At 57.2% G+C, this 13,174-nt stretch overlaps 5 protein-coding genes across 5 annotated transcripts; 4 read left to right on the forward strand and 1 right to left on the reverse strand.

Moving 5' to 3' along the window:
• Positions 1 to 1,163: 1,163 nt before the first annotated feature.
• Positions 1,164 to 3,059, forward strand: E0L32_004026 (uncharacterized protein; the record flags this gene model as incomplete). The annotated part of the gene is made up of 1 exon (XM_031138391.1): positions 1,164 to 3,059. The coding sequence occupies one exon, from the start codon at positions 1,164 to 1,166 to the stop codon at positions 3,057 to 3,059; it is 1,896 nt and encodes a 631-aa protein (XP_030998088.1).
• Positions 3,060 to 3,477: 418 nt separating this feature from the next.
• E0L32_004027 (uncharacterized protein) lies at positions 3,478 to 4,280 on the reverse strand (the record flags this gene model as incomplete). The annotated part of the gene is made up of 2 exons (XM_031138392.1): positions 3,478 to 4,016; positions 4,139 to 4,280. The coding sequence occupies 2 exons, from the start codon at positions 4,278 to 4,280 to the stop codon at positions 3,478 to 3,480; spliced, it is 681 nt and encodes a 226-aa protein (XP_030998089.1).
• Positions 4,281 to 7,645: 3,365 nt separating this feature from the next.
• Positions 7,646 to 8,950, forward strand: E0L32_004028 (uncharacterized protein; the record flags this gene model as incomplete). Its single annotated transcript, XM_031138393.1, has 2 exons — positions 7,646 to 7,821; positions 7,891 to 8,950. The coding sequence occupies 2 exons, from the start codon at positions 7,646 to 7,648 to the stop codon at positions 8,948 to 8,950; spliced, it is 1,236 nt and encodes a 411-aa protein (XP_030998090.1).
• Positions 8,951 to 9,543: 593 nt separating this feature from the next.
• On the forward strand, positions 9,544 to 9,843 carry E0L32_004029 (uncharacterized protein; the record flags this gene model as incomplete). Its single annotated transcript, XM_031138395.1, has 1 exon — positions 9,544 to 9,843. The coding sequence occupies one exon, from the start codon at positions 9,544 to 9,546 to the stop codon at positions 9,841 to 9,843; it is 300 nt and encodes a 99-aa protein (XP_030998091.1).
• A 1,414-nt stretch (positions 9,844 to 11,257) lies between these two features.
• Positions 11,258 to 12,358, forward strand: E0L32_004030 (uncharacterized protein; the record flags this gene model as incomplete). The annotated part of the gene is made up of 2 exons (XM_031138396.1): positions 11,258 to 12,242; positions 12,318 to 12,358. The coding sequence occupies 2 exons, from the start codon at positions 11,258 to 11,260 to the stop codon at positions 12,356 to 12,358; spliced, it is 1,026 nt and encodes a 341-aa protein (XP_030998092.1).
• Positions 12,359 to 13,174: the final 816 nt, after the last annotated feature.

The following is a 13,174-nucleotide window of genomic DNA, read 5'->3' on the forward strand; positions in this document are numbered from 1 at the left end:
GCTAACTGTTGCTACCGCTGCCCACTCTCGCCGCCGTTACTGGCTGTTCCCGCTCCCTCCTCACTACCCAGTCGCCCTACCAGTGAGCTTTCGTGGTGTCAGCCAGAACTGGCAGATGTGACGGATCGATCACTAACCATCCATCACAGTAAGACCATGCAATCCTGCTAGAGTATCGCCCTATCTGTCTGTCCTGCAGCTGGCGAGACCACTTCGTCCAGAATTGGCGCTGGCTAGGCAGCGATGGTCATTCTACGAAAAAGATGGAAATCGACAAAGTTGGATCATCATCAATCAATCGATCTACCTATGAGCCACATTCCCCCCTCCCCCGCTCTTCTTTCGGCCGTTCACTTTCTGCTTCTCTTCTTATCTTCCCCCGCTTCTGACTCTTTCTCCCTATGACTGTGTCCCTGTCTTCCTCGTCTGGTCTGGCTACTTATTCACTGGTCTGCCCACGGGTTGAGGCTGAGACTGCGCTGGCCGGGAGGGGACCCATATTGCCATCAGCAGGGCCACACTGACGCTGCCAGGGTGACTCCGTTTTTCTCGTTTCCTCGTTGCGCCCGCCCACAAGACGAACCCCGTCCTCGTTCTTTAGCCCATCTGACATCCGGGCGTGCTCTCTGATCCTTCTCACGCAAAGAGCCCTGTGCTGTCTACCTCCTAAGCGATCTTGAAAAGGCCTTCGATCCAGCAATTACCATGTCTCATTAAGCGGCCTCGGGACAGGGCGGTTCTCGCCTGTCCACTTGTGTCTTTTCCCCGCGTGCTGAGGGCCGCCTGCTCACTTGTCTTTGCCCTCGCCTCGCCTCGCCTTACCGCGCCGAGTTTTTGGGCGACCAGACCCAGCCCGTCATAACTCGACTCATCGGCCGCCTACACACTTTGTTGAGGCGCAATCTGTGCGATTTGGAACAGGCAGCAAAGCGTTCACATTTCTTGCATTGTCCCTCTCTTCTCGTTTCCTCTCACGCCGATTCCCTAAAGCATTCGTGCCTGGCGTTCATTTTCTTGAAAAAAGCTTATCTCGTTGCCATCGTCTGTGACTCTTTCAAACAAGCGTGAAAAGAAGCTCCACGGCACGTTATTGTGTGGGTCATCGCCGGCGTGGAGCGGAAGACAAAACAGTCAGCATCCCGTTGCCGTCTCTCGTCAGAATCATGCCCGAGGCCCGTGTCGAGCCTGCCGGGTATGAGTCTGAGGAGAAGACGGAGCCCTTCTCGCAAACAGAGTTCGATGCACGATGGCAGAGCATCCAGGTGCAGCGGAGCTCGAGCAGCCAGAGCCATGCCGAGTCTGCCGTGCACCTCGACAAGCTGGTCGTACCGCAAGACAAGGACATCCGTATCCTGGTCCGGCCCTTGAGAAGTCGCTCCGTCAGTCCGGGGAGCCGTGAGAACTGCGAATGGCTGGCGCTGCATGCCGAGGTGGCCGCTCCAGACCAGCCTCAGCACAAGGTCCTGGCTGTGACTCAGACGTCCAAGGACATCAAGTTTGTGGTCCGCATCCCCGGTGGCGGGTTTGACGACGACTCACCCAAACCACCATTGTGGTGCGAGCTCTACTATGACCCGGCCAGCGACAACCAGATCCTCGTCAACAAGTCCGAGGTCCCGATTGCCCTTTCGCGCGTGCCCCAACACCTGGTGGCGAGCCCGACGTATGAGTACATCGTCAACCCTTACATGAGCAAAGGCCTCACGCCAGGTACCTGGCGGATCAAGGTCAACGATGTCGAGGTGCTAGACTTTCGCATCCTAGAGAAGCGTCCCGCCGTGCTCAGGACCCCGTCCAAGTCATCGTCTGACGTGTCCAGCTCGACGGTCAGCGACGTCATCAACTCGTCAGGGAAGCGCTCATTTGTCGCCGACGAGAACGCCGAGCTCGGGCCAGAGCTAAGGAAGATACGTTCTGCCGAGACCACAGGACGTGGCGAGGATGGCGTTGTCATGTTTCTGCGCAAGAAGGCAGACCCATTAGTCTTTCCACTGCCCACGGCCGCTCCGGGCAAGGAGATCATGACCACCAATGGCCATGCGCTACTGGATTTGGAGAAGGACGACTCCGTGCAGATTCCGGGAGGTTGTGAATTAGACTCGTACGAGCTGAAGAAGCGCGAGCCCATCGCGTCGACGACGTTGTCCACCGTCTTCACCGCCACCTCTGACCACGTCAACGTCCCTCCAGACGGCACCATCACCGTCAAGGTGCTGAAGACGCGGACGCCGCCCGTCCCCACCGGCGCCATCATGAGGCCCCAGCAAGCCGAGCAGAACGTGATCCGGCAGGCGGACACGTGGCTGCGCGAGTACCAGTCGCACGAGTACCTGCAGCACGACAGCATCGTGCGGCTGTACGGCGGCGACGCGCGCCACCTCTCGCTGTACATGGAGCACGTCGACGCGCACGACCTCAGCGCGAGGGGCAAGTGGCGCGGCACGACGTCGGACTTCTTCACGGGCACGCGGCAGGACGCGCTGCGGATCCTGCGCGACATCGCGGGCGCCCTGCACTACATCCACGGGCGCGACCTCGTGCACAACGACATCAAGCCGGCCAACATCCTGTACTCGCCGACGCGGGGCGCCGTCCTGTGCGACTTTGGCCTGTCGACGCGCGCCGACAACCCGGCCAGCCTGGGCGGCACGCCGTACTACGTCCCGCCCGAGTTCATCGGGCGCAAGCTGCGGGGCCCGCCGAGCGACGTCTGGGCGCTGGGCATCACGATGCTCTACGTGCTGCGCAAGATCTCGTTCCCGGACTCGCGGGGGCGGCAGCACCACCCGCGGCCGCTGTACTGGATGATCGCGGACCTGAACCGCGGCGGCGCACACCACCACCATCACCACCACCACCACAACAGCAGGGGGGCGGCCCCCGCCACGGCGCCGTCGGCCGTCTCGCAGATGCAGATCTGGCTGTCCGAGATCAACGAGGCCAAGGACAGGCTCAACATGAAGGACAAGATGGAGCGGCTGGTGGCCGAGATGCTGATTCCCAACCCGGCGCACAGGGCGACTATGAAGCGCGTCGTCAATGAGCTGTTTGCCGACTGAATGAAAGAAATGAATCGGGATCTTTTCAATGGGAAATGGAGCGCATTGTTGTTATCTGCTTGCTTATGCGACTAGGTGTGTCGTGAGGAGGCGGATCACATGTGATCAGGCTTGTGCCGACAGATTGAGTGTGAGTCTTCGAGGTGCATCAAGGATGACAATGGACATCATGTTGCAATGGACTAACAACCGGAACAGGCCTGCCATACGTTTTGATCAAACTCATCAAATGGTATATTGCGCTGCATCGCTAAGCAACTGTCATCAAGCATTACCCGCAGCGGGATTTCATCTCACCAGGGCCGCAACCCGGTCCATATGTACACCGAATCCACGCTACCTCTGCGTCTCTTCCACGATGCGATGTCAAGACAAAAACGCAAACCATTTTGTTTGCGGTAGAAAGAAGAAGAAAAATCTAGAAACCCAGACCATAGACCAGGGCCGCCGTCAGACCAACGACAGACGCCAGGGCGGTCTTGTCCACGCCCGCGAGCGAGCCGGCGCTCTTGCCGCCGCCCGCGCTGCTGTTACCGCCGCTGCCTCCGGAACCGGAGCCGGAGCCGGAGCCGTCGGCGAGGGTGCCGTTGGCGGTCTGCTGCTTGACGGGGTAGTAGGTGATGTTGGGGTTGGCGGGGCAGGCGTCGCCCTTGAGCACGGTGGCGTTGGCGGTGAAGCGGATGTCGGCGCAGTTGTACAGGGCGCTGCCCTCGGCGCCGACGGTGACGACCTGGATCGACGCGCGGGCGCCCTCGGCGGGCTTGAAGGCGGCGGGCAGCTTCAGCTGGGGGATGCAGAGGTCGCCCTTGCCCGACGAGTTGAGGAACTGGGGCGTCAGCGAGATGTTGAAGTTGGTCACGTCGCCGGCGGCGTTGGCGGCGAGGCCGAGGTTGATGAAGATGTACTCCCAGGCGTGGTGCAGGCCGAGCTTCAGGCTGCCGCCGTCGAGGGGCCAGTCTGTGACGTTGTTGCCTGTTATGTTTGCGGGGACGCCGGCACCTGTTTTTTTTTTTTTTGTTTGTTGGTCAGTTGGTCAACAGCCAAGAAGAGGGAGGGGGGGGAGGGTAAGATGGACGTACAAGGGTAGGTCCACTGGGAGATGGACGGGTCCTTGGAGTTGAGGGAGTCTGTCCGCCAGGGGGGGTAGACGAGGCCGAAGTGGGCGGAGGCCAAGTGGGCGCCGGCGGCGAGGGCGAGGGCGAGGGACTTGACGGCCATCATGTTGGCTTGGTTTGGTGATGCTTCTTGGCTGCGTGTGTGTGTGTTTGTGCACGGGAAGTGGAAGTGGAAGTGGGTGAGCCAAGAGAGACTGGGTGTGTGATCGTGGAGAAAGTGAGAAAGTCACAAGGTCTCGAGTGAGGGTGAGGGTGAGGGTGAGATGATGACAAGCAGCAATATGGCAGCAGCTGAAGTTGCAGAAAGCAGCTGGCGAGGCAAGCTTATATGTAGTCTGTCAATGCAAGCAGCAAGCTACATTACAAGCACTTAAGAAGGAGAAGAAGCTTCTGGGCCTGGACCCCTGCGCCGGGGCACTGGGACTTTGCAAGCGCGGGATGAGCGAGTTTTTTTTTTGTGGTGATTCTTACCCTTTCGTATCTACAAGTACGAGTGGCACCCGCCGGTAAGGACACACGGACGGGCTGGTGCTTCCTTGCCTTAACTACCCCCACACCCATCCCATCACGACATCTGTTGTCCAACGGATGCAAGCCGGTTTTGCGTTCTCTGGCGACTGGGTGAGCATGACTGCCTTGCTTTGCCTGGTTTCTTGTGCTGTAGAACTAGCAGACCCGCGAGATCTGGGTGGTTTCCAGTGCCATGAATGACGTTTCTTTTCACCTTGAACCGTCTGTCTACTGGAGGTTAATCTGATCTTTCAACAGGTGCCAGCCGCCGATCAGATGAGATGGAGAACGGGTTCCTGGAGTGGAAAGCTGCCAGCGTTCCCAGCCGCCGCTCCAGAGAACGCACGCACGCACGGCACGCTAGCATGCGCTACAAGTACAGCGGGCTACAGTACAAGTACAAGTAGCTTAAGCTTAGCTGAAGCGAAGGCCCTCTGTCGGGCGGGCACCCAATGAGAGGCACAGCGCTCCAAGCGCCCCTGGAGCGGTGTGGGGGCGTGTGGCTCCAGGGCTGGTCTTGGCGGCCCGAGAAAACTTGCTCAAACCACCGCAATCCTTCTCGGCTCTGGCCTTGTTTCTTCGCTTACACGGACCGGCCAACGGGGGCAAGCGCGCGGTGCGGCTTTCTTCCCTCCTCCCCTCTGAGCAATCGGTGTTTTGGCCTCGTAGTCGGGGGTGGATGGATGGCCGGGAGGAAACGAAATGAGACTCTCAGGAAACCCCACTGTATAAGCATATTAAAGTCGCTCACGGGCCTGCGGGCGGTTGATTGCCTGAATGGGCGATTTGTACCGGAGGAAGCTGGAAGCTGGTGCTGGACTTTTATTGCCCACGCCGCGGGCTGAAGAAAGGACCAAGCTTTGTAAGTCGATCTCGGCGAACGACAAGCATTGCGTCCATGCACTGGGAGTGATGTATAGAGAGAGAGAAACCCTGGAAACGATGGCATGCATGCTCTCTTGATGTTTGCGTCCGTCCGTCTCCAAGACCCGAGTCCTGGATGTGGGCCTAAACAACCGTCGTTTCATCTGACCAGGATGCACACTGCTCCTCACTGATAAAGGAGAATTCTTGAGTCGCTGGCTGCATTACGAAATGGGAAAGTTACGCTGCCGCTTGGCTGGTCGAGACTCTTTGAGTTGTCTAAACTCGAATTCAATGGCTTCGCTGCTTGCTCGAACTTGTGTACAACAAGGATTCTTTTGACGTTATAGCTTTCTACAAGCATTAAAAGCATTAAGCAAGCCAGTCTTACTGATTATTGAATTATCTTTCAAGGCTTTTTTTGATATTCGAGAAGGTTTTGGTTCGATCAATCTCGTGATCAGCACTTTCCTATTCAAGAAGAGACAAGCAAAAAAAGAAAAGAAACGAGAAGACAACACAATGTCCGGATTGTCGATCCAGCGCCATACATAGCACAAGCCCAAAATAGAACCCATGGCTGATCACTCTCACGTCCCCACACTCGGCATGATCCGCACGTGGGCGCCAGCTTTTGACGGCGCCCATCTTGCATGGCCCAGGTCTCGCCGCACTTGATCTAGATCTAGATGACCACGCAGGTGGCTGGCACGGAACAAACTCGGTGCCTGGACTCTTTCTGATCGTGCTGACGAGCTGGATATGGTGATAATCTATCACTGGTATAGCTATGGAAGGATTTGGAGGTCCTCGGCAGGAGGGATGAGGCGGCGCTATTGTTGTAGTCCCATCCCATCGTCGTGCAAGAAGCTGAGCATTTTGTAGCTGGAGGACTGACACTCTTCCATAATTTGTGAGACCTCATCGTTGGCATGCTGGTCGTGCCCACCTCTGGGAGCACAGGCGGGATGGCGATGCGCACAGAAGCTGTTCTTGGGGGCGTACAGAGTCATTATACTTTAAGGTCATAGTCTGGAAGGGCGAGAGCAGGCTGTTTGGAGACCCAGATCTAACGTACACAAGTGTGGGACAGTGACTGATGCTTAGATACCTGCCCAAAATAGTGGCCGGGTATGAGAATATGGAGGTTAGAAGGGCATATTGCTCTCCTGATACATCTTGTTTATTAGTTCCCGCAAGCATGGAATAAAGCAACGACGACGTGGACGCGTAAAGACGTCATGAGATCGCCCGAGTGTATCTCACAGGACCTGGCTTCTCATCTCATCGATGTCCCTGGTAGTCGCATGCTTCCTCACCACTGCGCAACGAGATCTGAAATTAATTCTCAACAACCGCGGGCCCGCGGGGGTTCGGAATTGAAACCCTGTCAGAAGCCTTGCCGAATCGGGGATTGTCATCACCTTATCTGCACATCGCATTCCTCGACGTCCGATTTGTCGGCTCGGATGAGTTCGTGAGAAAAACACCACTTTCGTCCTGAACAATGCGTCTGGCCACCGTTGATTACAAAGCAATGTGTTTCGCCTGGAATAATGCTCGTAGGCGATGGATGCCATATCTCAACGGCCCGGGCAACAAATGCCTGTGCAAGCGGCTCCAAGTGTATGATGGTAGCGTGAAGCACATGGAAGGGCGATGGAGCTTTTAGCTTTAGACGGCTGAACCTACCCATCGGATCTTAGCGGCGCAGAGGCTTGGAATGCACTGCATTATGGGGCCCAAAGCCAGTCAGTCGTATGGACTAGATCCGGAGCCAGCGGACTTAACACGCCCATCGTGGCGCGCGACGGGGCAGGAGACCAGCGATCCGAGTGCGAAGCCTGGTGCTGGCCTGGGAACTTGGCCGGATTTGGCCCGGCGGACCCGCGGGTCGTCATGGCCCTCCAAGATGTTGACTCTTGTCATAACGTCGAACGACCACGGCCTTTGGACCTTGACGTCGCAATTCATCTTGTCTATATATGTGCACTGTGGGCAATGCCGGTGCTGTCTTCCTCCTTTCGTCTTGCTCTGCGGCATAGTCGAAAGCAGGCTTCGTCTCGGATCATCTCGTTGAATCACAGTACCGCCAGGATGGCTAGCACGCAGACCTCGTTTGTGACCACGGTCACCAAGCCCGTGCCGAGCAAGGCCAGGCCGGATGACGCCGATAGCAAACCACACCACGCAACCCCGGGCAAGGTGTTCAAGAACCCTTGGCCGTCTTTCGTCTACAGGCCAGGGAGGTCTATTGGCTTAGAGCTTGTCTAGTAAGAGCCATTGTCCGATGCGACGCTGTGCTGCAGGAGAATTTGGGACTGACCGATCAACGTATCCAGTCGGAGCTGGACCGGCAAGGCCAAAAAGATGGTCACAGAGGGCCATGGTATCCCAGTGCAAAAGGCCACCTTCTTGCCTTCTCGGCATATCAAATCAACAGATGCAGGGAAGGATGCGGCATCAAGCGACGGCAGGCTATTAAGTCAAGACACAATCCGCGCTACCTGGCTCGGACACGCGTGCTTCTACGTAGAATTTCCCTCTGGCCTCCGGGTCCTTTTCGACCCGGTCTTTGAGGACCGCTGCTCGCCCGTGAGCTGGTTCGGCCCCAGGCGCTTCACGGAAGTGCCCACCACCATCGCAGACATCCCCTTCGTGGATGCCTGCTTCATCAGCCACGCGCACTATGATCACCTCAGCCAAGCGACGGTCCTGCGGCTCAAGGAGAAGCATCCGAACTGCCATTTCTTCGTGGGCCTCGGGATCAAGAAGTTCTTCACGGGTCTCGGCATCGACAAGTGCACGGAGCTCGACTGGTGGGAAGACGCCGAGCTGCGAGTGCGCTCGGAGGATACGGCAGACAAGGCGGCGGCGGCGGAGATCGCAGCCCAGGTGTCATGCCTGCCTGCGCAGCACGCCTCCAACAGGGGCGCGTTCGACGAGAACCACTCGCTGTGGGCGTCCTGGGCCGTCTGCTCGGGCGGCAAGTCCGTCTGGTTCGCCGGCGACACGGGCTACCGCGCCATCAGCGCCGACATCCCCGAGGAGGCGAGGAGCAAGTACACGCCCGAGCTGCACCGCAGGTTCCCCTGCTGCCCGGCCTTCAAGCAGATCGGCGAGCTCAAGGGCCCTTTCGACCTGGGCCTGCTGCCCATCGGCGCGTACGAGCCCCGCCTGCTGTTCAGCAGCCTGCACTCGAACCCGTACGACAGCGTCAACATCTTTGTCGACACCCGGTGCCGGAGGGCGCTGGCGATGCACTGGGGCACGTGGGACCTGGCGACCGAGGAGGCGGTGATGGAGCCGCCGGAGATGCTGAAGGAGGCCTTGCGGAGCAAGAAGCTGCCCGAGACGGGCGTGTTTGACACTTGTGGGATTGGTGAGAGTGTCGAGGTGTGACGGTGGCGACGGTGTCAACGGGATATGAGTGTCTGAGTATCTGTACAACAGCATAGATTTGTTTGCTCGAGCATTACCGCCTGTCAGAGCGAGGCGTCACCGCGTAATATGATCCAGTGTCATTGTCCTCTTCCACTTTTTGCGTGTCACCTACTTGCAGGATTGATCGTAAATGGCCATAACACACCGTGGTCTCACTGGAGACATTAGCACATGACCTGGTTTGGCTTTGCTTTCAGTTGTCTGACACTGGGAGTAAATCCCCTTGAATTCGTGTTCTCACGGGGTTTGTGTGACACAGTCACGACGAGTAAAGCTGCTAGCCTAGCCTTGCGTCAAGAGAGTATCAAGGTGTTCACAGCCAAGCAACCTTCGTCACAAGGAGGCAGTGCGTCGACGAGCATGGCTTCACGTATCTCAGTATCTTGCGTCAGGACTGCTTCGAGCAGCTATATAAACACCCTGCGACTTCCTGAAAGCCACTGGACATTTCGTATCATCAACGCATCGAAATACAACAGCACTCCAAGAGTCTACACACAGCCACTCCGCCACCTTAAACAAAGTACGAAACCACAAAAGCCAACGTCACAATGGGCAAGAGCGCTTGGGAGAAGTTCTTTGATGCAGCGCACAAGGACGCGCTCAACCAGGGCTCGTGGGGAATAACCCTCACCCCGGGCGAGCATTGTGTTTACTTCAAGGACGGGCGCGAACTCCGAGCCACGGTCAGCCAGGCCTGCACCGTCGACATGAAGAATTCCGGGCTCATGATGAACCTTCGCAATCTCGCCAAGTCTGCGAATGACAGAGCGTCAGTACCTTGTACCCTGGTTGATGGTGCCAAGAATGGGGATGGAGGTGCGATTGCGGTGGTTTGGAAGTTCACATGATGTAAGGTTTCATTGGAGCTCTCTCGCTTCCACACATTCCCGGCTTGTTGATGATCAGTTTGCTTACCTTGTTCTCTTTTCTGCAGAACTTGACCGCTACCGAGAGGGGAAAGAGAGAGTCACGAGGCTCAGGGTCTCCTCGTTGGGAGACGGCGGTTTAGTGGCAGGATGAGTGACCAGGGGAAATATGGATTATGAGAGTGGCACCTTTTTTGGACTTTGATTGGAGATACTCAAAACCTTTCAGCTTGAGCTGCAGGCCATACAATGCAACAGCATATCTCACAAGGCTATGCCTTACAATACCTTTTGACCAGAGTGCCAACCGTGAATTCTACCTGTGAACAGACATGATCTCCGTGTCCGAGATGCGAAAGGGTAACTCGAGCAGCGGCACGTCCCCGTGACGGAATCTTTGTGAAATACCTGGTTGATTTTGCCTTGGCACATCTCTTGGCAGGGAGACCGCTTTTGGCCGCTTTACATCCTAGGTGAACCTAACAAGGCGTTCAGATCTGGCCTGCTGCAGGCGAGCAAGACTGAATGTGGCCATGGCCGGCGTTGGCAAGACACGTGGCAGAGTAACCTGATGTCATGCCCCCAGGGGCCGGCCGAGAAAGTCCCGAAAAGACCTAGGCGTAGTGATTGCTTTCGACTTGCCGATTATTGTGAGGAAATTTATTCATCTTCGGCAGTTCGCCAAGACCAGTCGGTGATGGCCGGCCGGGGGGCGCCTCCTGTAAATATAGCAACAGCAATAGTGTGACGCGTGCCCAATGCTTTCGAGTCAAACGCCCGCCTCCCGGAGGCCCGGCAGCTGCTGTTTCGTTTCTAGGCGATCGTGCTGATCCACTATCTTCTTTTTTACCCCGAGCAAGGGAAGGTGGGCATATATTGGCCGGGGAATCCAATAGCTGCTCCGGGTGTTTACTGCGAGTCTGTGACCTCTTATACACCCGCAGCCAATGGGAGCACGGCCAGGTCGGATCCCAACTTTCCCCCAGATTTACCTTAGATTTGGAAATATATTAAATACCGGGCCTGCAATGAGCGGCAGTTGGACGTTTGTCGCCCCCCTCGCTGCAGATTTGACAGGTCCAGGTTCGGGTCGACAACCGTCTTGGCTTTAACCAGGCGAGGTGGTTCCGATTGGCATTCGTTTGCCGTGCTGGGTGTGGAAGAGGGCGAATCCCCAAGGGGAATATAAGGAGGATGGTCGTGCCAGGGACAGGCATCCTGCACCTCTTCTTCCTGCCCTTCTTCTCGCTTTCCTTCTGTAGCCTCACTCCCTTTGTCTCACCTGTCTGTTTGTTTGCCTTGCGTTGTGAGGGAAAGTACTCTTTTATACAATCTCTATCGAAAGCCAAAGAAGCGGAACAGGACACACAAGACAGAAAAGCGGCAGATCACCAAGATGCAGCTCAAGTCCCTCGTCCTCGGCGCGGCCCTGTGCTCGGCCCAGGAGCTCATGCGCTTCGGCTGCTCGCAGCTGGTCATCGACCGCATCGACCCGCTGGTCGAGCCGGGCAACACGCCGTCGGCGCACATGCACCAGGTCATCGGCGGCAACTCGTTCAACGTGAGCATGACGCCCGACGTGCACGACCCGCCCAAGCAGTCGACGTGCACGAGCTGCACCTACTCGGAGGACTTCTCCAACTACTGGACGGCCAACATCTACTTCAAGGCCCGCAACGGCACCTACAAGCGCGTGCCGCAGGTCGCCAACCTCGGGCTCGGCGTCAAGGCCGGCATGACGGTCTACTACATCCGCGGCTACCAGGCCAGCGCGCGCGTCACGGCCTTCAAGCCGGGCTTCCGCATGCTCGTCGGCGACCCGGCCAACCGCGACGCCAAGAAGGTGCCGCGCGGGCTGTGCTTCCGCTGCGAGGCCAACATGCAGCAGCAGCCGTTCGGCGGGGCGCCCTGCACGGGCTCCGACACGCCCGGCTTCCCCAACAAGGTCTGCGGCGGCGGCTGGCGCGTGACGGTGACCTTCCCGTCGTGCTGGGACGGCAAGAACCTCGACAGCCCGGACCACAAGCAGCACATCGCCTACCCGGCGCAGGGCACCTTCGAGACGGGCGGCGCCTGCCCGGCCTCGCACCCGGTCAAGATCCCGCAGGTCATGTACGAGATCATGTTCGACACGCGCCAGTTCAACAACAAGGCCGAGTGGCCCGCCGACGGCAGCCAGCCCTTCGTCTGGAGCATGGGCGACAACACGGGCTACGGCATCCACGGCGACTACCTCTTCGGCTGGAAGGGCGACGCCCTGCAGAAGGCCATGGACACCAAGTGCGCCAACGACCGGTGCCCCGCGCTGCAGCGGCAGCAGGAGGCCAAGGCCATCGCCTGCACGCGCGGGCAGGTCGCGCACGAGGACATTGGCGACGACTGTGAGTTTTCTTTTTCTTTTTCTTTCCCCGAGAAATGGTCGAGGACTGGTTTACTGACGCGTTGCTCGACGACAGGGCTCCCTGCTCTCCCCGGCATGGCTGGCATGCACTCTTAACTTACGTACTTGTATACACAGGGCTGTCGGCTGAAAGGAGGGGTCGAGTCGAGCCTTTTTGCTTGCTCCCCCGGTTCCTTTTTTCTGGAGGATCTTCGTCAATGGGAGCTTGTTGACTTTTCAATCTCTTGACATGCCTTGCGCGGCTTTGTAATTTCCCAGATAAACCTTTTTATTATATATCCTACAGAATAGCAGAATGCAAATATCCTGTCGTTTCAGAGCTTATCATCGTGATGCGCGTATGCTGGTGAGTGCTAGGGGGGCAGTTGTTGGATGCTCGAGGTGTGGTGTTGAGCAAAGGGTGACACCCTGAGTTAACATGGCTGGCTCACCTCTTTCGGAGGAGGCCTAACAGATGAAGAAGAGAGCCGTGAATGAATACCAGTGAAGGATTTGACGTAGTGACCGAGGCATAGGGACACAATAGGTCTACTGATGCTCGTAGACTATTGATTCACTAGTTGAGTTTCACAAGATGTCTTCTCTATTTAAACAGCAGCCTCACCATGAGAATTGACACAATCCTCATTCTTGATCAAAGTATTTACATCCGAGACGATCCCCTCACTTCTGACTCCTGCCTTCAAACAAGTCCACCCGCAGGCATCAAGCTTTTCAAAATGTCTGGCGAGTACAAGTTGACATTCAACAAGCCCACCTCAAGAGGCCCCGTGCCCATCGTAGTGACCTTTCGGGCAGCGGAGAAGGGGGGTTCCCAGGCGTCAGTCTCGGCGTATTCGATGACGGGCACGGAGCTCCGTACAATTCTCAATACAAAGTTCCCCGGAATATACTCCATCGAGGTATGTTCTC

This window comes from Thyridium curvatum (genome assembly GCF_004353045.1).
Source record: "Thyridium curvatum strain D216 chromosome Unknown NODE_18_length_519074_cov_76.432364, whole genome shotgun sequence".
Classification (NCBI taxonomy): Eukaryota; Fungi; Ascomycota; class Sordariomycetes; order Thyridiales; family Thyridiaceae; genus Thyridium; species Thyridium curvatum.